Genomic DNA, 24,273 nt, shown 5'->3' on the forward strand with positions numbered 1-24,273 from the left:
ACCTGTATCTGGTTGCCGATGTGCAGTTGCTGCGCCTGATTGATCTGCAGGGTCGAAGTGCCGGGTCCAGAAGGAGGCCTCGGTGGTGTGGAAGTCGTGTTGAAGGGTCCCTGCGAGCCAGTTTGATTGGGCCCGCCTCCTTGCGATCCTCTGGGAGGCAGATATCCCGGGCTGCCGTGATTCGGCATCGAGCCCGGACTGCCGTATGGCGAATACTGTTGCTTGTAACCGCCGGTGGGTCCGAGCATGCCGGGTTTGCCGCCGGTCGCAGCCGGCTGGGGCCTTTTCATGTCCGTCAAACCCGCCGCGGCAAACTGAGACTGTGAATTGACAAACATATCGTTGGTCTGTTGACTCTGGAAGGTCGGCGTGCCGTTATTTTTGTGATACGAGCCGGTTCCCGGGGCCGTAGCTTGGGTCTGTCCACCGGCCGGACCTGTGCTGCCGGGACTGCCGAGATAATCGGACGCGCCGCTGAACTGAGAAAATTCGGCGTACGGAGACCTCGCTGTCGGGTTTCGCGCCGCTGCGGCCGCTGCGGCTGCCGTAGGATTGAATCCGCCCAGACCGAGCTGCTGACTTTTGTGCTGATGCTGCTCGGCCATTTGCTTGAGCGTCTGCGCGGCGGGACTCATCTCGGATTTGAAATCCAGCCCGGAGTAAGGAAGTCGGGCGGGTGAATATTGTGAGGTACCGAGAGCGCCCGGGCTCGAGTTTGCGGGCATCGCGTTGCCGTTGTTGTTGTTAACATTGTTGCTGTTGACGCTGTTGTTTACGCCATTGGCATGTGCTGCTGCTGCTGCTGTTGCTGCTGCTGCTGCTGCTGCTGTTGCTGCTGCTGCTGCTGCTGCTGCTGCTGCTGCTGTTGATGAATCGCATCTTTGTCGTCTTCAATTTTGATCTGCCCGTTGTTCGTCGTCGAGAGCCCGTTGTTAGTATTGTTGCTATTATTGGCTGCGGCAGCCGCCGCTGCCGCCGCCGCGGCCACGGCCGCAGCATTGTTCGTCAACGTATCGACGCTCTTGTCCTCGAAATCGAAGTCTTTCATAAACTCGGGCGGGAAATCCGATATCTCGGAGATGAGATCCTTGAACGCGTCCGATGTGATAATTTCGTCGTTGGTGTCGTCGCCCATAAATTCGGAAAAGCCGGGAAATCCGGTGCCGTTCGCCGCGGCGTCCTTCTCCAAGGCCGCGGCGCACTGCTCCAGGTCGACGAACTCGTTGTCGGGTTCCTGTTTGCACTCGACCAGATTACCGATATCGACACAGCCGATGCCGCCACCGCCGTTTCCGTTGCCGCCGCCGCCGCCGGCACCTGGACCGGGACCGTTGGGACCGCTGCTGTTTCCGGGTTGCGGTCTAGACGCAGACGCGTCCGGGCCGGGCTTCGGCGAGGAAGACGCGTTCAGGAGATCGCTCTTCACCGACGCATTCGTTAGCGCTTTTACCGTTACGTTCGTAGAAATTGCCTGCGCTTGCGAATTGTTCGCCGCCGAGGTCGTAAACTCCAGCTGTTGGACAATTTGCACTTGAAACTTGGTGAGACCCTCGTTTCCGTCACCGTTGCCACCGCCGCCCCCGCCGCCGGGCGTCGGACCCGCCGAATTCGCGCCGTTGCCCGGCTGATGCTGGCCGTGGCCGTGATGAGGCCCACCGCCACCACCACCGCCCGGACCCTGCTGATGCTGGTGAGGCGGCTGCGTGCATTGCAGCTTGACCGGCGGCTCGCCGAAACCACCGTCGCCACTAGCGCCAGTGGCTGGCTCTAACTCCTCGGCCGTCCTCTTCAGGAATTTCTGCTGCTGAAACGAGAAGAAGACGGACAGATGAGTCACCACCGAATAGATTCTTCGAAATATAAATAGGAAACAAAGAACGTAACGCGTTACGCTTGTGTTTGATTTTTTCAGCAATCTGCCGGCAATAAACATTTTCGAGAGATACATTTGTCGCGTCAATTCTTTTTACCGATTGCATAATTTTATTATTTCCCCTCGGCAGTATCGATCATCGTTTGATCAAGTTCTTCGAGAAAACAGCGGTCTTTTAAAGACTGCCGCTTTTTCTGTACTCTGTTGCTCGACGACCGATCTGACGCGAGGTATTTAACTCGTCGCTGGTGTCGCCGAGCTCGATTCCACAGCTTTTTCTACGATTAACCCGGGCAGTTTCTCACCGTACCTGTCAATACTCGCGACGCTTTTTCAGCCGCTGTCTTTGTACGGATCGCCGACGGTCGCCCGCAGAGCGCCGTTTTGTTTCGAGGAGAGCCGGGTCCTGGCGCGGCGACTCGTAAATCTCGACAAGCGAATCATCTCCCGAATCGAAAGATCGACGGCACGCGATTCTACGTGTGACGCGTGATGAATTCAAATAACTTCCATCGCACGCAACTGAATTTTTTATATTACTTCGCATTGTTCCGACGCTTTACATTTCAAACGTGCGTATTTTATGTATTATCGTATTACGTCGCAATATTTTAGATTTACAGCGCTGCATAGTTCATATCAGTGTTGAGCGATGGGTAATTATTTTTATGATTAATTTTACAGTGGACGTAATTAAAGGGATCAATGATTAAATAATTATTACTAATATTAATTATTAATGGGCGATCCCATAATTACAAATTACTGTCACCGTTATTAGTGTCGCTTCAATAAAATATCTTAATGTATTCAATCAATCATAATAAAAAATGAGATCATTTTTTTGAAAAATAATGCGTCATCCTGATTTCGATTCACTTTTCGAAAATCATTAATCCTTGATCGGAACAAATAATCGAAATGTGACAGAAAATTCGAGGCAATTATTGCTGGATTCCAAAGACGAATCCGCTTAGGCTTAGGCTATCTGCCGCTGGCGAGGATTTCTGCGAGATCTCCAAGTCGACGACCTGTTTTCGGCCGGGTAAACAAATTGACGGCTGTAGCGCGGGGAAGAGGAAAAGAGGGAGGACGGAAAGATTGGAAAAAGTTTTTCCGGGGTGCGGTCGCGGGAAGCGCTTCAACCGACGCACACATATACACACAAACACACACACACACACACACACACACTAATACACACAGGTGCACGGTTGCGCGAGCGCGTCGGTGTATATCTATACATTTGTCATGATTTGAACCGGGATAACCTCCCGTTTCATCCCAAAATCGATAATACGTATTACCCTCTAATAGAGAATCGGGCGCTCTACGTTTCCCTCTGCTTTTCCCCCCCTCTTCGCCCACCTCGTCCACCCGCCCGTGTCCCTCCCGGCCCGAGCTCGAATAATCTCGCGTCTTCCGCAGATGTAATACGATATTCCGTCAGCTTTCTCTACCCGCAGCATCCTCCCGCCAATCGCAGGACCAGCATGCTCGCCGCCGTCGTAAAGGTGGATGAGACGCTTCCTTCGGTACCCGGCAAACGGGCCGTCCTCCCCTTTTACGTTCCGCGGAATGAAGCACATTATAGTAGGCATAAAGAGAAATGAACTCTCCCCATCCTCGCAGCCTCGTCTCCTTGATGATATCCCGACGAAATATAAAACTCGCCGTGCGGTATTAAGAGCTGTACCTTGCGAGCGAGTTGTAATGATCGAGAATTTATGATAATTCTTGCGTCGTGCATTAAGTAAAGACGTGTTAAAATTGTTTCAGACACTAACGATTATTAATCGTAAATACATATTCATCAAATTCAAATTTCGTACTTCCGAAGCTAGTTTTGTCTCGAAATGGCGCATAAATATCGCACAAGTATTACATTGAGTACTAATCCTTTACATTCGTGCGATCGTGTGATATTGTGTCAGAAGCAGAGGCACGGCGTAAGTCACAACGGATGCGAGAGACGCTGGAAAAAGGTTTCGGTCGGAGAAAGCTCTCGCAACGCTTTCGCAAAGCAATTTCGCAGGACAAAAGGTGTGTGTCGGGGATTGGCAGATAACGGCATGCCCGAGCCACCGTTCGCGTCAATATTGCACTCCACCCACTCACCTCCTCGCCCTCCGCATCTCCTCCTCCTTTCATGCATCGCTTCGCCGCGGCTCCGAATAAAAAAATACTTTAACCTGCGCTCCCTTCAAACTAATTACTTTCCCCGAGTTTGCACCACTTTCAGCCATATCGAAAATACGAGATCATTCTTTCTTCTAATCCGATGCGAGGATTTATCGGTGTTCAAATCACTATTTGTGTGAAAATACATGCTAATGATAAACGGCTTTTACCGGCAAAAATGTAAACACTTTACGCTGAAATCATGTCCGACGTCCATTTTTACTTTAATTATCGCTGTAACAGAAAAGAAATTTGTTGATCGCGAAGCAAATCTGATTGCGCAACGCTGCAAACATATCACGAAATACATATTTTTCGTCAAAGAAAAAAAAAATATGTATTTATGTTCATCTCCAAGATTATCCTAATACCAACTTGAATCGCACACTATAATATAATACTAAACACTCAGTGTGATATTATCATCACGCTACGTTACTCGGTTAATCGGCTATACGAGTCGCCACTCGACGAGCGCGGTGTAGACTTGCCTTATCTCGAGGTTGAATATATCTTATCTGCGCTCGCGCCAGATAAATCGTGCATTTTCGCAATTTCGTAAAGCAAGTTATTCGTGTGAATAACAATGTTGCGATTACAAATAATAATGTGACTTTCCAGCTTTACGCTTCTCTCTTTCGAGTCTACGCGCGATGAATCGATCGGTTGCGCGATGCTCGGCGATCAGAAATTAATACGCAATCACGGCAGTTAGGGGAAGCGAATAGACCGTCGAAGGAGAAAACTAACAGCCCCGGGGGTGGAAGCATCGCGTTTGCCGTCACGCTGTTGGCTCCGCAATGCGTGCTTCGCGGCGAACTGATTTCATCCACCCTATCCTTTATCACCTCCCTGCGAAATCGGTTAACTACCATCAGACTCGCCCGGATGCGAGTTTGCCCCGAACTCGAGAGCCCGAGCATTATGCCACTTCGTCCGGAAATAATACCCCGCGGTGCGCGCAGATTCGTGCGCGCCCTGCACGAATGAATGTTGCTCGGGTACAAAACTGTGCTCCAGCGTCGTTAGAAACTGAAATCATCGCATCACCCGCCGCGTCATAATTCATTGTGCAATATGTGAGATAAGTGCAATAAGATTTTTGCGATGCGTATTAATTAATTCTCCACGATTGTTCGCGCGGCTTCGAATTCGCGAGACAAGTGTGGGCTTTGTTAAAGCGTGCACCCGAACGCCGTCACGTCCGGACTCCTTGCGCCACACTTGCGTAATACCGTGGGAATGCGGTTGCGAGCGACTCCGCGAAAAGGGCAAGCTTGGATACCTTATTAACTCTCTCGCCCGTATACCGTTCTCCGTCAATTTCTAATGAAAGTTCGCTCGTGAAATACCTCTCGAATTATGATTGTTGTCGCTCCACGAATGCTTTCTTCTTCGGTGATCGCGTTATTACGGGCCACGCCACGAGAGTGAAGATTAGACGCGAAAGCCGGCTTAATTCGTGAAACCGATGTCTATAAACGTCTAAAGCGGAAGACGCTAGGCCCCTCATAACGTCCGCCACTTGCTCCGTACGTAATAGGTGGCATGTTACGCCATGATTAAGTTGCGAATGAGTCAGACCTCTGGAATTGACGTCTTGAATTCGTGTCACGTTGTTATTGTCGGACCATTCCGCAATTTCTTTACAGATGCTTCTGTTTCGTTTTTTTAATCGTACAGTAAACACAATTCTGCATAATTTTACAAGAACACTCAATTTCGAATACGTAAAAAATATATTCTTATTATTTTTTATTCATTTTTCCGAAGAAGTAGAAATCTCTGCAATTATAATAATAATCAGTCTGAAATAATAAACTACTGTCAATTATTTAAAATTTCACTCGTTTTTGCTACGAGATTCTCGAGTTTAGCTGGTCGTGTATGGCATAATTGGAGGAAAAAATCTTATTATTTTCTATCAAAATTTTCTGTTTTTGCGGTACGAAAACATCGTCAGAGATGACAAATCGGACGTCTCGAGCGAATCTTGGCACGGCGGCAGTGGTGCTTCGAGATAAGAAGCATGTCACTAACCTTGACGTGTATGCGAGAAGCGTGCTCGTATATGTGCGTACGTGTGGGCGGATACACCGGTCTATTGAGCGTTACATTTCGTTAACAACGCTCCCGCCAGTCGCGTCGCGACTGTTAACACGACCTAAATATCAGCCGGCGAGAATGACGATGTTTCGTGACACATGGTCGTCTCACGACTGACCCCGCTTTTCGCGTTCGAAAAACACCTTTTTCACTTCGCGTTTATCGCTTCCGTGTTTTCTCGCTTCCCTGTTTTCTCGCTTCCGATAAGACTGTGAGAGTCCTTATACGACGTATGTAATGGGAAAGGATTTGTCAAACTTTACGACATCGCAGGTTTTCGATTTAGAGAAGAAGCTTGAGAAGAAAGAAAAATTTTAAATTATGTGACGATAAAAAATTAAACAGAATTAACAAGTGTAGGCAAAAATGTTAATTCTTATCTTTGTCTTTTCTCTCGACTTGAAATTCTTCGAGAATACTCCTCGATCACACAGCTTGTAACTTCACCGAACGGAATCGGCGCACGAGAATCGTAATCTGCCAACTGATAGGCACTTACCGCTTCTTGTGCAACGATGCGTTTACGTAATCGCTGTTTCCAGGATAAGCTATCGCGCGAATTTTATTCAGATCGCAATCCCTCCTTGCGCGAAATCACGATCGCGTACCGCTCGCTGCTTTTCGCTGGCCACGATATTTTAGCGAGGAATTTATAGCATCTTTCGTATCTCTTTCTCTTTCTCGCAGTCCGATATCACACCGTCGCTTTGTGACTGCGCGCGATCAATGAAAACGCTCACTTCCGGCATTAAAAATACATGGTCGAGTTTTCTTATTCGGGGAGCGAACGCAAACTATGTTCAATTTTACAATTGAATTTCACGAATTTTCGACAGGTGCGCGCCGCAACCGTGTGTTTATGACAAATTTTAGCGACCGGCGAGGGCTTTCGCGCAAAACCCACCCACCCATCGTTAATCAGCCGCGCTTTTTTTTCTCGCGTCGCGACAACGCAAAATGATTTAATTTCGGCCGAAAACCCGTACTCTAACGGAAACGGTAAAAATGACTCGCGATATAATGGCGCGCGGTATTTCAGCGTCGATGCGAGGCGATTTTTCCGCTGCATCGCCGTGAGTGCGCAATCGACGCGCAACGCAAGGGAGGGAGAGAGAGAGAGAGAGAGAAAGATACAGAGCACCGGCGGAGGGGCACGCACGATTACAGATGCAATTACGATATTCATCCGTGCAAATGTAAATGTTCGCGCCGGTGCGCTGCCGCCGCTACCGGTCGCGAACGCGCAATTCGACGCATCGGCTTTCAAAAGAAAAATGGATTCCCCGTTGCGCGCATTATCCGCGGTACACGCGTGTGCGCGAGCGCGCTTTTGAATAATCGTTATTGCTGTAACCCGTTGGGCACACGTTGTCGAGTGAGCGGTTCAAACTGTCACGCCTGTTTTAAAGAATCACGCGCTTTCAAACCACGTCGGTGTCAGGCGCCACTTTACGCGGTGCTCGTGCCGTCCGTTTGCATTTCAATAATCAGATGTAATAACGCGGATTGTGGAGTCGCGCGTTAAACCACTTAAAAAATATTCACGCTGACGGACGGAAGTGAATTAAACGAGAGGCAATCGTGCGAGATGAATTAAGCGAGCGAAACGCGAAAAAAAAAAAGATATTAACATTTCGGACAAAAGTTTACTTAATTGTGCGAAAATTACGTTTACACGAACATTGGATGAATCATAATTTTCATGAATGTTTCAAGAGAAAAATGCTCGATAGAATAGAATACTTTTCAGCAATTCTAAGACATTAATTTTCCTGGCAGCGCTGCGAGTGAAATTATCGGAATGGTGCGACCTACTCTAGAAAGTGTCTATAGATGAAGCGCTGAACGTAGAATGAAGTAATAATGTGCGCACCGCGTTGCAAATATGTACACGAGGTTACACAACGTTCGCTCCGCTACAAACGACAATGCGTCGATTCGTGTCGCGCGCGCGCGTGCTGGCGTCCTCCTAGTTTCTACGGAATGAACTGTCCATCTGCCTTGCGGCCGACCCGGTCACTGTATCAACGACTACATTCATAAGAACGAGAATACTGTATATACGCATCACTCTCACTCCTAATTATTACACGTCACTGGATATGCATGTAAAGCAGCACGGTGCAAAGTGTTAACAACTGCTTAACTAATGCGCTATTTTATATATCTACTAAAAAAAAAAATAAAATTCAAATTGATTCAAGAATCGCGCATAGAAACGCCTCTTTTGCCAGGTTTAAAAGATTGTATAATTTCTACTGTGTATAATTGTGTGTAATTATCATCTTTGTTGCGCTACGTGCTTCGGTTCAACTTTATAATTAGCGTTAAAATTAGAGGGACTTGTCTGATTATAAACTTACGAGCGTGGAATCTATTTCGCATACCTATCGCATCTCGGCAGGAATGCGGGGAGAATCGAAGGAGCATATATCGCGTTACGACCCCAAAAAAAAAAAATCGTGACGATTATTACAGAGAGCGGCGGTTACAGCAGCCGAAGCCCAACGGTGTATCGCGGTATTTGCCGGGCTTCCGCGAGCATCGCGTTAATCCAACGACGGAATAGGCGTGCTATATAATTGCGGTGGAAACGGTGCAGTTAATAGGGTGTGGCAGCCTCCCGGTCCCGAAGTTATTACAGCTCTGTATTATTGATACAACTCCATTACGAAAGTCCTCGGAGACTAGCAGTGGCGTGACGCCGTACCTTCCTCCCCGCGGCCATCGTTATTTTTGCAGCCTCGAAAACTTCACGATCGACCGAGATGTCTCCTCCGAGCAAGGCTCGCGCGCGCTGCTCTTTAATGACGTTTTTAATTATTAATTATTCCCGGTAATTACGTAGCCGTAAATCAAAGCAATTTGTGCCGCGAAGAAATCTTCCTCTCCCGACGTGATGGATACAAGGCATTACGGAAGGGATGCGCCGTTATTTCTCTCGTCTATGAATTCTTTGACCAACTTATTATACAATCGATTTTTCCTCAACGAACGTTTAATTGTGCGGCATTAAATATCTTTAAAGTAAATTATCATATAAATCCATTAAAAAATGCTCTTGAAATTGAACAAAGAAAGAACGTCTTGTCTTTCTAAATTAATTCCGATTTATTTGTATCGGATGTAATGAGAAAAAAGAAAATGGAACGGCAAATAAAGACACAGGCTATAAATCCAACGAACTGGAACGAAGGTTTCGAATGGGACGATGCTAACAATGAGGGTGAAGGAATCTATCCGGAAGCCGTGGACCATCGTCGCGCGAGCGGAACACAAGAGGATCGTCGAAGGAAACTTTTTGACCCAATTCTTTTTTCCGCAGCCGTGTCCTTGGGCGAGAAATTTGCAGTGGCCTACAAAGCGTAGGATTCTGCCGCGCGAGGGTCCGAGAAAAGGAATCACGTACGACATAAGTTCGTCTCGTCGCCGCGCGACATCGAGATAAGCTCGGTTAAGCATCACGTAAGAGCGTCTCTGTTTCGCGCAAAGCCATATTTAGACCGTGCACGAGTGCGCGCGCTGGTTACTTTTGGTCGAGTTGGATGACGTGCTGCGAACGTGGGCGGGAAAGCTTATATGTACCGAAAACCTCGCTTTCTCAGGCATAAATTCATTAGACTCGGAAAGACCCCTTGTTCTCTGCGATTGACCGTCGCGTAGGCGCGAGAGAAAAAAAGGTCTATTATGAAAACGCACTAATTGAACGTTGTTGTTGTCGGTCATTAACTCTGTGTGCTTTTCTCTACAATAATACTACGATTAATTTTAATAAAATAAATCGCTCCGTATTAACTGGAGTTTCAAAAAATTTTTCGTCCATTTGTTTTACCTTATAATAAAAAATTATATAGCTAATTCTTAAAGTTACTTAAAATAAATGGATTAAAAATAGTTTTCTTTTTTCTTTGTCCGTTATTTAATTATTTTGGTAATCTCTCCGAATTCGCGAACAAGAGAATTTTATGAAAAATGGTTGCAAATGCCAGACCACGAATATAAGTACACAAATAGAGAATGCGAGAATATGGGGCTTCTACTGCATGCAGAGATTATACTAGCATTCGCATAGTGCATTTCATAATTTTGAAAAAAAGAATTTATTAACCTTCGCGCATGCAAGCGAGATTTGCTGAATCCAAAAATCACTATTTTCTAAATGTTACATCAAGTAATGTCTAATGGGGAAAGAAACATATGAATGGATACGATTAATATTTAACTCGGTAATAAAATAACCAAACAGATCTCTCACTGAATATTTATGTGTTAATTTAAATATTACGCTTACATTAAAATAATTGTAAAATCCAATAAAAACCGCTTGTCCGTCTGCGTTATAAAAAGATTTTCCTGTATAAACGATATTTCAAAGCTGACGTAATTGTTCAACAATGTGTTGTTAACAAAAGAATATTTCAAAACGGATCTGGTAAGACACGAGGCGAGCGCGAATGTGCGCGGCGTTCGCCGCGATACAGCACACGAACCCATCGACGAGGTTGTTCTCCCTTGACATGTAAATTCGCATAATTATAATTACAAATCTCACGTAGCCAGACACACCGGAATCACGTGATCGTAACGCGCGTAAGTGCCATAAACGCGATATGCGAAACAGTCGCTCGGGTCGGTTTGATCTTATCGCGATTGGCGTCTCGGTGACACTACTATGCTCGAAATTCTCTTCGAGATTCGTTGCAAGTCCAAGTATTTTGACAAACTTTATCATTCTTCGTTATATTAATGCACGTTATAAATTTATTCAACAAAATTCGATTTAATGATTCATCATCCATCGGCAATGTTTAGAGATTAATTCAAGAAATGCATTTGTGCATATTATCGCACGAGGAGAGATAAGATATAACTTTTCGTTGAGACTTGTCGCGAATATTTTTTTACAATTTTACATGCAACACGGCACTCAGCAGGGGATAAACTCCTTTCGCGAAATTTTCTACGTCGCATCAGTCAGTTGCATTGTCAGTGCTCGTATCACCTCCGTCGAGAGAGCGAGAGGAACGCGCATTGACTAGGAAGGGGCAGCAGATAAAAAGAGAGAGAAAATGTTACGCAATCTTGTCGTCGTACTTGTCAGTAATTGCTTATTTATTGCGCTGTCACGCGCTTGTCTCTCTCCGTCACGCGCATCTACGTTGTCGACGAAACTGTCCTTTTCGATCGGCGCCGAACAAGCTTGGCAAGAGTGAAGAGTGAACTTGAAATGCCGAATTAAATTGATAACAGAGAATCGTATCATTTCGTAATATCGCACGGGACAATCACCCGAATCAAATCCAAACAGTAAACTTTGTTTCATGAATTTTTCCTGCATTTACTCGCGAAAATACAAATACAAATAATACTTGGAATATTATTCGTGCTTCGCTCGATCTAGTTTCTGTGAAGACTATCAGCAAATATCGATTTCCAACCGGACGTATACATATATATATATATATATAGAATGTTCAATAAATTGTGATATAAACAGACAATTCCTTGTGAAAAAAACAAAATATAAAGCGTAGAACAAATCTCCTTAATTGCTTGCGTATTTCTGGAAAAAAATTTGTATTTTTCACTTGTTTCTTCGTGAATCGAGGAATCGCGAAAAATTATACCACGATTCACTGGACATTTCACATGTAACGCAGTGTTCACCGATAATATATACGTGTAACGCCGAAGAAATTCGTCAAATTATTCATTACGCGCGTGGGAGGCGTCCACTTGCGACGCGCGGCCGCACGCACGCGATAAGTTTTACGTATAATTCGCGTGGTGCATCGCCGATTGCGTGCACATTACGATATTAAGCGCTCGGATATGCCCCGCCGTCGCTTATCCGAGTGTCTCAGACATTGTGCTGCAGTTTGCTCACGGCATAATACCCCGTCGGCTCCCTTGCAAAATCGCTCGATATGTCGCGCCCGACATAACGATAACTCCACATTATCGCCGGTCGGAGAAAGTTTCACCGAAAATTACTCATTGCATATTCTATTCTGTGTACCTTTAGCGCGTGTAATCTACTCATTAAATTTTAATTCTTACACATTTGCGCGGTATCTAAAATTAATTCATTATAATGTAAATTACACATTAGAAACATTAAACAAATCCCCGGCTTTCCACTACGCTTCCGATTTGCAACAATACATTTAGAGAACCCTGTTTACTATTAATTAGATAGGTCAACCTAGTCTGCGGGTCGACCTATGGCTGAGTGCGATTTTTCGCAGAATCTCCAAAAAGGAGAGGAAGCGCAAGCGAGAGGAAGAGCAAGCAGATCGATCGGGGCTGCAACCGCCGCTCGAGGCTGCAGCGCGCGGCGCTTTTCACCGTGGCGATAAATTCTGGAACTTGCAAGCTCGGGACACCGACATGCGGGGCCGCCGCCGCCACTGCTGCCGCTGCCGTTGCCGCTGCCGTTGCCGCCGTGCGAAAGCTTTCGTGCAAAATATTTCAGCACCCGGGGCGGCGCAACTCGCCTGACCGTTCATCAGGGCGTCGAATTGATTATTGAACAAACAGTGTGATATCCGTCTCGACTTATGCCCATGACTGTTCTCGGAAAGAACTGCAATATGCATGACGCTCGTAACTGCGATACCGTGGTCATGATTTTACATTGTTCGATAACGCGCCATTCCCCAAATCTCATTAAAAGTTGGATGATATCAATAGAGACGGAAAATCGCAAATTATCTGGGAAAAAATCCGATCGACACAAAATTTTTATTTATCAGCGAAAACGCGTACAATTGTGCTATTTATATTGTCTACATTTTTTTTCTTGGTTTAACGAAACCGCGCGTGAACATGCTTTTTCGTGCCAGGGCAAAATTTAATTCCGAATTTACAATATGCACATGTTAACATTGCTGTAATTAGAGATTCTCGCCGTCATGAAATGGAAGGGTATGTGTGAAAATAAACTTTATATTAAAGCAAATCGATAATAATTGTCCAAAATTTAAAGTTAATTATTTAGAAATAAAGTACTTTAAGCGTTACCGCACGCGTAATTATACTACCCGAAAACACTGTTCGAACATCCGCAATCTTTCCGTAACATTCATTTCATCGATAATTCGTCGACGAACATTTCCTTTCGGCGTTAAACTTTTCATCGAAGCGTTTGATTCGCGTTATAAGCGCACGCCCACGAGGGCAGAAGAGCACTTAATTATTCACAATGATCCTTTATTCATACTTGCTATCCCGCGGTGAGGCACAGAAGTGCTTCATTAAAAACAGTAGCGATGACGAATATTCCCGACGAAATTTTTCGTGTGTACATTTTGTAGAAAAGCAACCTTTTGTTCGATATATTCGCAGAATATTCAAATAGGTAATTTTACAATAATTTCGTTAAAATCAATTGCTTTTAATAGACAAAACGGTACTTTTTTAATTTTTAATTTTAGAAATAAAGCATAGTATTGCAAAGTGAATTTTGTTGTTCAGCTATGCAACGTCGAATACAATTTAGAAGGCAAAAGCAATTTATAACCTGCTATACTACTCTACAGTGTTCTTGTTCAGCGTCAGTGTTATCAACATTCACACAAATAGCAACTATCTTTCCGGAAGTTCGCCGATGTTTAATTCAACGACGGATCGCCTATATCGCTTACGTGTCACGTGACACAGTTTCACTTCGATATACTTCGTCGACTAGAAAAGGACGGTCAATCGCCTTCCCGGAATGAGAATCGAAAACGATGCCCACGTTCGCAGCGACACCCTGTACAATACGTCAACGACTGAATACCAACGAAGGGTTAACGAGTATAGGGCATCGACTTTTGGGACGCGTTGCCGTGAGATATCGATCCCTTCGACCTCCTTCGCCCTTCGCGACGGCGTTCGCTTGCATTGAGGAAACGTTTACATTCACACGTCAACGTTTGGAGGATTAGTTTGCACGAATATCGAAACGCACGCGCGCACGCACACAGGATGGTAAGGGAGGACTGAACGAATCAGACGAAACGTAGAACGAGGATGAAATCATCGGTCCGATCTCGGCGAACTTTACCCGCGAGAACCAACTTCCGGCGCGAAAGTTGTCTTTAAGTCTTTGTCGCGCCTAGTGCAAAGTTTTCGGAGCGATCGATGCGCAGGCAGCTCCGCCACGACCGTCGCGCGTCTGGCCTCTCTATTGAAGACAATCGAACCGGTCTTGCCGTGTTTATTTTGATTACACATCGATGCAAACCGATATCGGGCTTATCGGAATAGTAGAGTATCGAGTACCGGTGGAATATTAAGTACACGGGATAACATATACAACGCGCTAATATGAAATGTGATTTTCATATAATGACTCATATAAAATTCATATACATTTCTGCAATATAATTTCCAATCGCATATGTATAAAGCTACTACATGTGACGCTTTTATCATTTCGCAGTAAAATACGATATACGATATGTCTATAGCTTTATTTAAATCGCGCGCGAGTTGTTTCCGAAACATATTGCCGCGCGCGGTTCGGAATGATTATCCGAAAATAACGCCGCTTTAATCTCGCCGATTCGATCTCGAATAATTCACAATTCGGCCGCGAGGATTCCGTCGAATTTCTTCTCGTCGTCGGTGGAAGGCGCCCGCGCACGCGGAGCTTTATTAACTCCCTGTGATTTACAAGCTGCCCTCGCGGATGATTCCCTTCGTTCAAAATGAACGCGCGCGAGTTGCGATTTAATTGCGAAGGAGCACGGACGGCGGTGGATGATTTACAGCCGTTTCTGTTGTGGCGTCGTTCCCGATACGCCTCGTTACGAATTCTCCATATTACCATTTGTAATGCCCGATCCGGGCTCGCGAGATCAGCGCGCGCGCGCGGCGAACACATCTCGATCGGAGATAAAGATTGGGAAGATAGAGCGAACGCATAAATAATCAAGCGATACGCATATACAGAAATGCAGAAGCGAAATGAATATTTTTCGAACTAGTAGTAAGTCTTAGGCTCTTCTTGTTCCATTTTTTTATTATGGAATGCGGGTAACATTGTTCGAGCCGTGGAGCGGCAGTTGAGAAAGAAACACAAGGCAACTATTCCTGAGTATAGCCGGCGATACGGTATTATCGATTAAGCATTACCGAAGCCATACTAAGGATATAACTCGACCAGACAGCACCACGTGTGTACCTATAATTATTATTGCCTTACGATGACGCAAACAATCTAAGTCGGAAGCTCGATGATCGAAGTCTAAAATGTTCGCCTCTAGTATCGAGCAATGTGTAATTACAATCTGTCCTCGAACTTCTACCTACGGATAATTTTTTCCCAACATGTTGTAATATGTTTTCTTTTCTTAAAATTCAGTTGGAAGACTAAACAAATGTGTAATTTTCGAATTTTTCCCAATATCTTCACTTTCGACTACAGGAATCGATATATTTTTTTTAGCAAAAGGATCGTTTTAAGATAAAATCGTCGGTTCATCGGAGGGAACCGCGTCTCGACCATTAGCGCGTCTTGGAGGATCGCCAGGTGGTGGTCCGAGGGGAGGATCAACGAGCCGCGAATTCGCAAACTCGATCATCGGTCTCGTTCGTCGTGTCGAGTGGATCCGCGCGAGGGTAAACGAGCGACAACGTGGGCGATACGTGCGGACTCCGGTGGGCTCGGTATACGTAGCCGAGCGCGAGTTCAGGCCAAAGTCTAACAGACACGACACACCTCCGACCTTCCTATCGATCTGCGGCCGGAGGTTTTACGCGTCCTCCACCCTCCGTAAGCTCGACGACCCTCTTCCCACCCTCTCTCTGTCTGACTCGGTCTTTCTCTCTCGCTCTACCCCTTGCTCTCAGCCGTATAACCCTCTTTCGTCCCCTCTCTTTCTCCTTCTCTCGGCGCCCAAGTCCTGGCGAGAAGGAAAGGCGAATCTGCCTGCCGAGCCCCTCGCCATGAGAACGAGTTTCTCGTCCACCTCCTCCTCCTCCTCCTCCTCCTCCCCCTGCTCTACCAGCAGTTCCTCCACCTCCTCTCCACTACCTCGTCCTCGGCACTCGCAAACCCGCACCCTCACAACCCGTTTCTATCGCACCCCTCGTCACCTACGGGTACGCGAAGGGGAGAGAAAAAGGAGTCGGAGCGGCGCGGCGAGAAAGAGAGCCAATAATGCGTCTTTACGACTCCGCGCTTTCGCAACACAGCCATGCCAGCTATGCGGCATCGCGGCCGTTCTCGATTTGATTTAAAGACGAGCTGCCGCTTTAGCGCCCCGCGCGCGAACCGAGATATCGCGTGGTGGCCCGTCAGATCGACCACCGCGTAAAAATATTATCTCGATTTCTCTCTCTCTCTCTCTCTCTCTCTCTCTCTCTCTCTCTGAGAGTACTAGCCGCATGAAAACCCCTGTCAAATTTTCATGAATTTAATTTCAGTTGTCAAAGTAGAAATTACAATTATTTTTTACAAAATTATGTCTCAATTTTGCAAAATATTTACAAACTTCCAAATTTAGCAACTTTAGAAAAATACAGAAAATTGTGGAAAGTTTTGTACGGGATATGTTTTACGAATTCGCAATGTAAAATTCATATTTAGAAAGATTCAAATCAACAAGAAAGAACGGTAAAATTTAACATTCGCGACATGTGAAACTGGAAACATATTTCCAATGTTAAAATTCTTCAATCAGATTAAGCTTATAAATTTTTTTTCAATTACACACACACACACACATTTTGCTTCTTCAGCGTAATATATTTCCCATAGCAGTTTACTCCGCTAAAATTCAGCATTCAATATCCCCGCAATTGAGTTTTCGTTAAATAACAATCTCCGCCAAATACACCGTCAAAGAGTCCGAGATTCAAAGCAGAGGAGCGATAATTCCACGGCACTCCGTATAAATAAGCGTGCGGCGATGATGCATGGACGATATGCGCGGGAGACGTGCGCGAATAATGAATTCGGTCGATCTTCGTGAAAGTGGGAGCTATCGCGAAACCCGTCAAGGAGACGCACGATCGCCTCCTTCTCCTCGCGCTCGCTTCTTCTCTCGAAATATCTCCGTTACCGGACGAGAGCGTGTACGAGCCGCGTGGCCAAAGTCCAGAAAACTGAAACCAGAAATTCTCGCGATATTTCTGGACATGGGCGCGCGAGAATTCATGGCCGGAACGACTTTTCGTCACGCTGGAAATTAATCGAGAAATGCGAAGGTTTATCGCGTCATAAACTACACGCGAACGCTTCGCGTCGCGAATTGCGCGCACCGGCGCACAGTGTTTCCTCTTCCTCTCCTATTGTTTTTGACTAAAAGTCGGAGAAAGGAAAGCGCTTGTTCCATCCAATTAAATAATTTCTCAATTAATAATTCGTGCCTTCTGTGGCCCTGCTAGATGCAAAATATCACAGCATTTACAGAAGAAGCGCAGCAATTGAAACGTGTTTGCAACATTCCGCATAACGTTGCGTGAGAACAAGAATCCGTAAAAAAAACTGATGATAGCGATAAAGACTACAAAATGCAAAATACGCGTAAGAGCGAAAAACAATTGAAGTCAACGAGAGGAAGCGGGGGGGAGAACTATCGCGCAGACTATCGCGGCTGCGAGGAGGAGAGCGCGAGGTAGAGAGAAAGAGTGCGTTCACGCGAAGGAAAGAAAAAGAGAGCGGTGAATGACGCCGGGCGTGAATGTATCACCGCGTGCGCGTCGCGGCGCGCGTCGTTGCGCATCCGCGCTGTACGGGACAGCGTTATGCGCGAGTCACGAATCACGATTATTTCGGACGACTCTCTCTCCCCGCCGTTCTCCGCAGCCCCCTCCTCGCCCTCCTGTCACTCTTTCTCTCTCTCTCGCCCGCCGCTGCATCGACCATCTTCGTTACGCCGATGCGCGGACTAAATATATCTTTTACGGACACACAAGAGACTATCGACAGAACCGCAGAGAGCGAAACGTCGGATTACCGTTTAAAGCGCATCCTAATAACCCGCTCAAGGTCATCGAGCGAGTATTTTCGTGGTCCAAATTTCGAAGGCGGGCCTTTTTTTTTTCGAAAAACTCGCACGTGTCACAACGAACCGCGACGACTGACGTAAATCGGCAGACGTTGCAGCGCCCAAAATCGATCGCAAGGGGAGCATGCGATTGGACGTTATAATCAGCGTGCGAAAGAAACGATCAGCAGAAATGCAGGATTTCAGTGTTTGTGCGATTCTGAGGAAACCGTCGACATAATAATATCGATAGCGCGGTAATCTAGATGCGGTTTCAACGAGACCCACTCGTCTCCAAAGTAAATTTATCGCGGTGTACCGACGGGATCGTTGCTTGTTTGGCAATATATTCTCTCACTTTCTCTCTCTCTCTCTTTCTTTATGCTGTAAGGTGACGATTTTACTCGGGACGTTAATCGATCGTTCTTCTCCAATTTAAGACATTATTGCCGCAACCAGTATTTCGCTAAACAATAACTATAGTACCCAACTAAGTATAAAAATTTACGTAAGCTATGAATGTTGCTAAAATACTTATTAAAATTAAAAGTAGCAAAAAATAGTGATATTGTTTCAAGCTTTTTTGATACGGCTTGTAGAGTCTAGAAATTGAGGAAAAGGCTATAAATACACGAATCGATTTCATCGATCTACAACAATGGCAACGTACGCCTCTTGCATTAATACGCGCCGCGATTCAAGTTTCCTGTGGTATTAAAAGAAGGTACCAAGGACACCCCGAAATTCCACGTCAGAATAATATTCGACCATCGTGGAAAGAGAGAGAGAGAAAGACAAAGAGAGAGACAGAGAGATATGCGTCGACTTTCCTCAATGTCACTACGCGTCGGGCGCGAATTGTCGTCGTCCTCGTTATCGCGCTCCTGACGTCGCCGATAACGACCGAGCGCGTATGTACATACGCCGACTGCAGCGTCGGCATCGATCGTCAATAGAGCGAGATCCGCATGCACAGAGACGCCGACGGGAGAAGAGGAGGAAGAGGAGGAGGAGGAGGAAGAGGAGGAAGAGGAGGAAGAGGAGGAGGCGGCCACCGCGGCACCGTAGCTCGCTCGCTCGTTTCATTGCCGGCAGCTTGTTCGTTTCCGCTGGCCGCTTCGGCGCAGCACGCGGCGCGTAATCAAGTGGTATAAATAATTCCGACGCGCGCAGCCATGAGCCGGCCGGCCGTCCATCCGTCCGTCGCTTCGTGCGAGGCTTAATCCCCTGTTATGACACGCCAGAAATCGGGATGCCACGCCACGCATCACTGCGCGTAAACTGGAAACTGCCCGCAATTTGACTTCTCGCCCCTGATATGTGTGCCCAGTGATTTTGACTCAAGATTCGATTATGAAAATAAAAAAAAATAAAAAAAAAATAGAAAACCATTGATATCTCGATATGTCTACCGATGTCTATCTTGTATACTTTCGAATACTTCTCGAATAGCGTTCGTTAAATTGTAAATGATACGGATACAATGTTATTGTGCACGCAACTAATCTGACTTAATTTAACTGACTTGATGAGCGAGTTCGATTCGGGCCAATCGTAAACAGTATTTGAGGAAGAGTACAATACGGAATTTTCTCAACGAATACCATAGACTTGGATTAAGAGAGCTAGCTTTACACAGATAATAGCTATGAACTAGAACCTAGCAAGCCACGCTGAAAGCACAGTTACGTTAATATCGCTAGACTAATTTTGACTCGTCGGTGAAACGCGGAAGATAACGGAATGTGCTGCAGATTTTCACATCGCGTTTTTACGCTCAAGTCAAATTCAAAACGAACCAGTTGGCATTCGTACAGTTGTAACGCTAATTCTACACGTTTGGTAATAAAAATATAAATTACTCACACCTAAAAATGTATCTGAAAAATTTTATTACACCTTTTAATTCGCCAACGTTGATTGATTTTGATTGTCCACGCTTTATTCGAGATACTCCGTTTCGACGATGCTCGCAAAGTCGATGGTTTCGAAACTGTAATCGCCTGTCTATCGAAACATTACGATTAACGAGGATCGACGAATCATCGAGGTAGATTGCGGTCGTAGACTCCGCGAAATACCGGAGGGCACCGGAACGGTACGGCACATCGCCGCCGTGTATGACTGGCCGATTCTACCGACTAACGCCCCGGATCGCGAACCGGTCATTAGTGCAACGGAACCGGTGCATCAGGGACAGAGAGAGCGCGCGGAATGTCCGCGAGCAACGCGGAGCGCGATGGACGCCCCTATTATCGGTCGCTCGACCGCCAGAATGCCGTTAGACACCGACGGTCAATCTATTGTCCTACGTGTGCGCATGCAGTTCCCCGCAGGCGTTCCCGCGAGCGCGAGAGATGCGCTCGGGCGAACGACTATCTACGTGCGCGCGAGACTTTAACCGGACGACAGAATTAGCTCGTCGCGCGTACACGGTACGAGGAAAACCCGCGGCACCCGTCCGCACGCGTTATTCGTCCCGGCTATCTCACGCGATATTATCACATTTACGTTATCGCATACGAATATCTCGCCTTCGCGCGATCCGTTTAATTTCGTCAAAATTGTAACGTTACGAAAACAAGACGGATCCTGCGCAATCGTGGATTTGTCACGCGGAAATAAAATCATCGACGAGGGAAATAAGAATCGAGCAATTATTCGCCCTTAAGTAATTTTTTTAAGCACAGAGCACAGGAGAGACAAAGCCCAACATTTGAAATGGAATGTGAACGGAATTGAAAGGGCGGCTCAAGCTCTTCCGCTCACGCTTCAACCTACTCCGTTAACTCTCTCGCGCAATCGCCAGGAAACAGTTGATCTTATATCCGCAACACTTTCTCCGACGCGCCAATTTTCGGATTTAATCCCATTTAATTTCGACATCCCGCCGCTGTAAATCAATTAAGCAGGCGATAATAAAGGCAATGAAGCGCGATGCGTTAAATAAAAACATGACGCCCGATCGAAAAGCCTCGAGTGTAATTTCAAAGCCGCGGCTATATGAATAAACGCTCGTGTCTCTTCCACCGTCGCCATTCAATTCGAGGGAGTCGCACGGCGGTGTTGCAATGCAAACTTACGGTACGGATGCACCTGTGTGTTATGCTCCGAGAGACACGAGGCACAATTTCAATACGAACAAGCGCCTGTACGGTGCGTAATACAGTTATGACGGTCAGCAGTTTCCGGTTTCTTTGTATCTCCGAGAGGAAGATGGGCGGGAAATGTGAAATATATCGCAAACTTTCATGGCTTCTTTCTTACGGTCACACTCTATTGTTAAACACGGTTAAAATATGTCCGACACGATTTTCGCATAAAACAAACAAAAAAAAAAGCGACGGAGTGCGACATGTTGATGCGAGACTTCGCACCACGTCCGAATAATAAATTTTAATACGCTTCCAAATAAGCCAAAAATATACATACCATCATTCCAGATAATATAGTGTGGCACGAACGACGTGACAGAAGGAAGATTTCTTTTCATAGAAAAGTTTGGGCCTGTGGCCCTGACTCGGGTGGGTCCACCATTCTCCTGCAGGTCCTCCGCGTCCTTTGTGTTGTTAAGCAGACACGGAGTTTTCAAGATACAGATTTTCGAAAGATGCTATTTGGTTAAACTTTTCTTGTCATACCCGTAAATATCAACGAAACTTGAATGTCATCTTTCTTTCACTCGTCTGATGATACACGTCACTGCTCTCTTTCGCACGATTCTCCGCGTTTCTGATTCGTAACGGTATATTTTTTGACCGTCTTCAAACAATGGTAGGCTGCAGCTAACGGCTATTAAGAGCTCAACATCGTTCGACTATTTGCGAGGAAAACGTATGTCCACACGAACGCTCAATACACTTGTTCGGATCTCGATCGTGTATTCGATTCGATTATACCGTTATCTCGATGGCATCGAATGACGGCTAAACGCCACTCGAACCGCGGAAAAAGCGCGACAAACCGCACCGGAGAGTTCTCGCTTAATATATTCGTGCTCTCGCTGCCGTTAAATGTCACTCAACCCTTTTTCGTACCGCGTTCACGCTCTCAGAATGTGCGCAGCGTCAATTTGCTATCGATCGTCCGTGAAATATAATGCCCATCTAACAATTTGACTAGCTATCACCGCCGACGATACACCAACAATATCGGTGTCGTTTCTGCTCGACGCGCGTCACGCACAGTCCGTGGAATTTTTCTCAACACTCGTCTTATCAGCTTTGTGCTCGAGTTACCGATCTTTCCTCACCGAGAAAGCATGGCACTTGGTTCGACATGGCCTTGGATGCCGCTAGCTATTCACTGACCTATGAACTCGCCGAGTTCTCACAGTCGGCAACGATACATATCGACGATAACGACGCGTCAGCCGCGAAAAACAATCGAAACGTCGCGACTGTTTACGCTTCTCGATGACGCACAATACAGTCTCCGATTTCTGTAAATTCCCAAGAGCAATAATCACGAAAGGTCTTTTGCCACAAGTTTACACATTCCGAAAAAATAATCGACGCGAATAAATGAAAGACCGTCTTCGCGTCTCTCGCGAAAACAGTTCTTTCGACGAATCTACAATTTCTGTTCCGTTTTAGATCCGAAAACAAACCTAAAACAGTTGAACGGTGTCTCGGAGAAAAAGCTCGCGCGTTACTGACGCTCGTGTTATCGCTTCGTATCGCATCACGACGTGGTTTCGTGCCAGAAAACGTGCCTCTCCGTGATCTTGCGGATCGCAAGCGTGGCAACGAGGTCGAGGAAATCACCGACGACGGCCGCGCGCTTCGATTTTCCCTCGTAAATCGTCAACAGGTGGTTTTCTGAACGGCGACGCGGAATACGCGGCACGGATTCTCGGCCCTCGGACGTAGCCGCGTCGCGACGTAGGACGTCGCGCGTGGGCTTCTCGCGCTGCGACTCGCCGCGCTGCTCCACGGTGAAACAGCTGATCGTTCGCGCGCGACGTCGACGCTCCTTTTCGGCGGGAAGGAAAAAGTCACCGTCGCACCGCTACACTTGCAGGTGTCCAATCGCGCTGATAATCTGTCACAAGTCCTCGCGCCTTCCCCTCGTCGTGACGAAATGGAAGAATCGTTGCAAAATTTCAATTATGCACCGCACCGCACCGCACGAAATACTGGACTGTTATAATGTCTCACTCTCGGCTCTCGCCCTTCCTCCGCCTAGCTGTCGATGTTTTGTTCGTCCGTCGCCGCCTCGCCTGTGTTTGCGCCTACCTAACTCTCGTGAGACTATTTTCGTCGTCGTGTGGTAGGAACGGCACGTTAACATGCACCGTTTCCCCCTCTACCGCATCCCGTTCTTTCCCATTTTCTTGCCTTCTGCTCGCACACCTTTTCCCCGTCTCTTCTTCTCAAAATGCCTGTCCTATTCGTGTTTCTTTCGCACGGCTTTGGATCACAGCCGTGTCTTTGTTGTCGCTGTCGTTGTCGTCCTCGTCGTCGTCCTCCCCGTTGCCCCTTTGCTCGCTCGGTTTACAGTACAGAGATCGTGCGCGCCTCCTCCCTCGCAGCAGACGCACAGCAGAAGGAGGGTGAGACGCAGGAAGGCGACCGGATTCTTTCATACGCAAACATTGGCTGACGACTCCCGTCGTGCGGCGTCTCTCGGCCCTTCGACACGCTCACGAACGAGCACAGGTAGTCGTGCTATGTTTTAACGAAAGGACACTGTCATCAATCCCGCCAAGGCACTCGCGCAGCACTTGGTCGACTCACGGCACGAGTGCGGGATAACGTTGTCGTAACTACTAATCTCGCTGTCTCTCTCTATCTCGACAGCGGTGGCACATGTACACGAGAGTCCGTGCCGTAAGAAAAAGAAAGCTCGCACAAAAAAAAGAAAGTCCAAAGAACAATAAGCCGAGCAAGCGTTCGGAAATGAAGCGCACCGAGGAGAGAAAAGAGGAGTGCAAAGACCTTGTGTGTTTGCCCTGTCGAAGACCGCGAGCGATTGACTCCCGCGCGTCCCGGTCTCTTCGTGGCCGCGGCACGCGTGAGAGAGGAACACGGGAGGGGATTCCCGCGGGAGGAGGGGGGAAAAGCAGCGACGGCTGCCGCGGTAGGGCCAGGAGGGCGCACACGAGAGAAAGAGAGGTCGGAGATAGAGGGT

General features: G+C 46.7%; 1 protein-coding gene across 1 annotated transcript in view; it reads right to left on the reverse strand.

Moving 5' to 3' along the window:
* The window catches only part of mam (mastermind), a 146,293-nt gene that overhangs the window by 46,479 nt on the left and 75,541 nt on the right, over nucleotides 1-24,273 (reverse strand). Inside the window, exons 2-3 of the mRNA XM_067358946.1 lie at nucleotides 777-1,804; nucleotides 3-708 (exon numbers count right to left, since the gene is read on the reverse strand). Of these exons, the coding sequence (XP_067215047.1) occupies nucleotides 3-708; nucleotides 777-1,804 (1,734 nt within the window). The remainder of the gene's footprint in view (nucleotides 1-2; nucleotides 709-776; nucleotides 1,805-24,273) is intronic.

Source organism: Linepithema humile, chromosome 7 (genome assembly GCF_040581485.1).
Source record: "Linepithema humile isolate Giens D197 chromosome 7, Lhum_UNIL_v1.0, whole genome shotgun sequence".
In the NCBI taxonomy this organism is placed as follows: Eukaryota; Metazoa; Arthropoda; class Insecta; order Hymenoptera; family Formicidae; genus Linepithema; species Linepithema humile.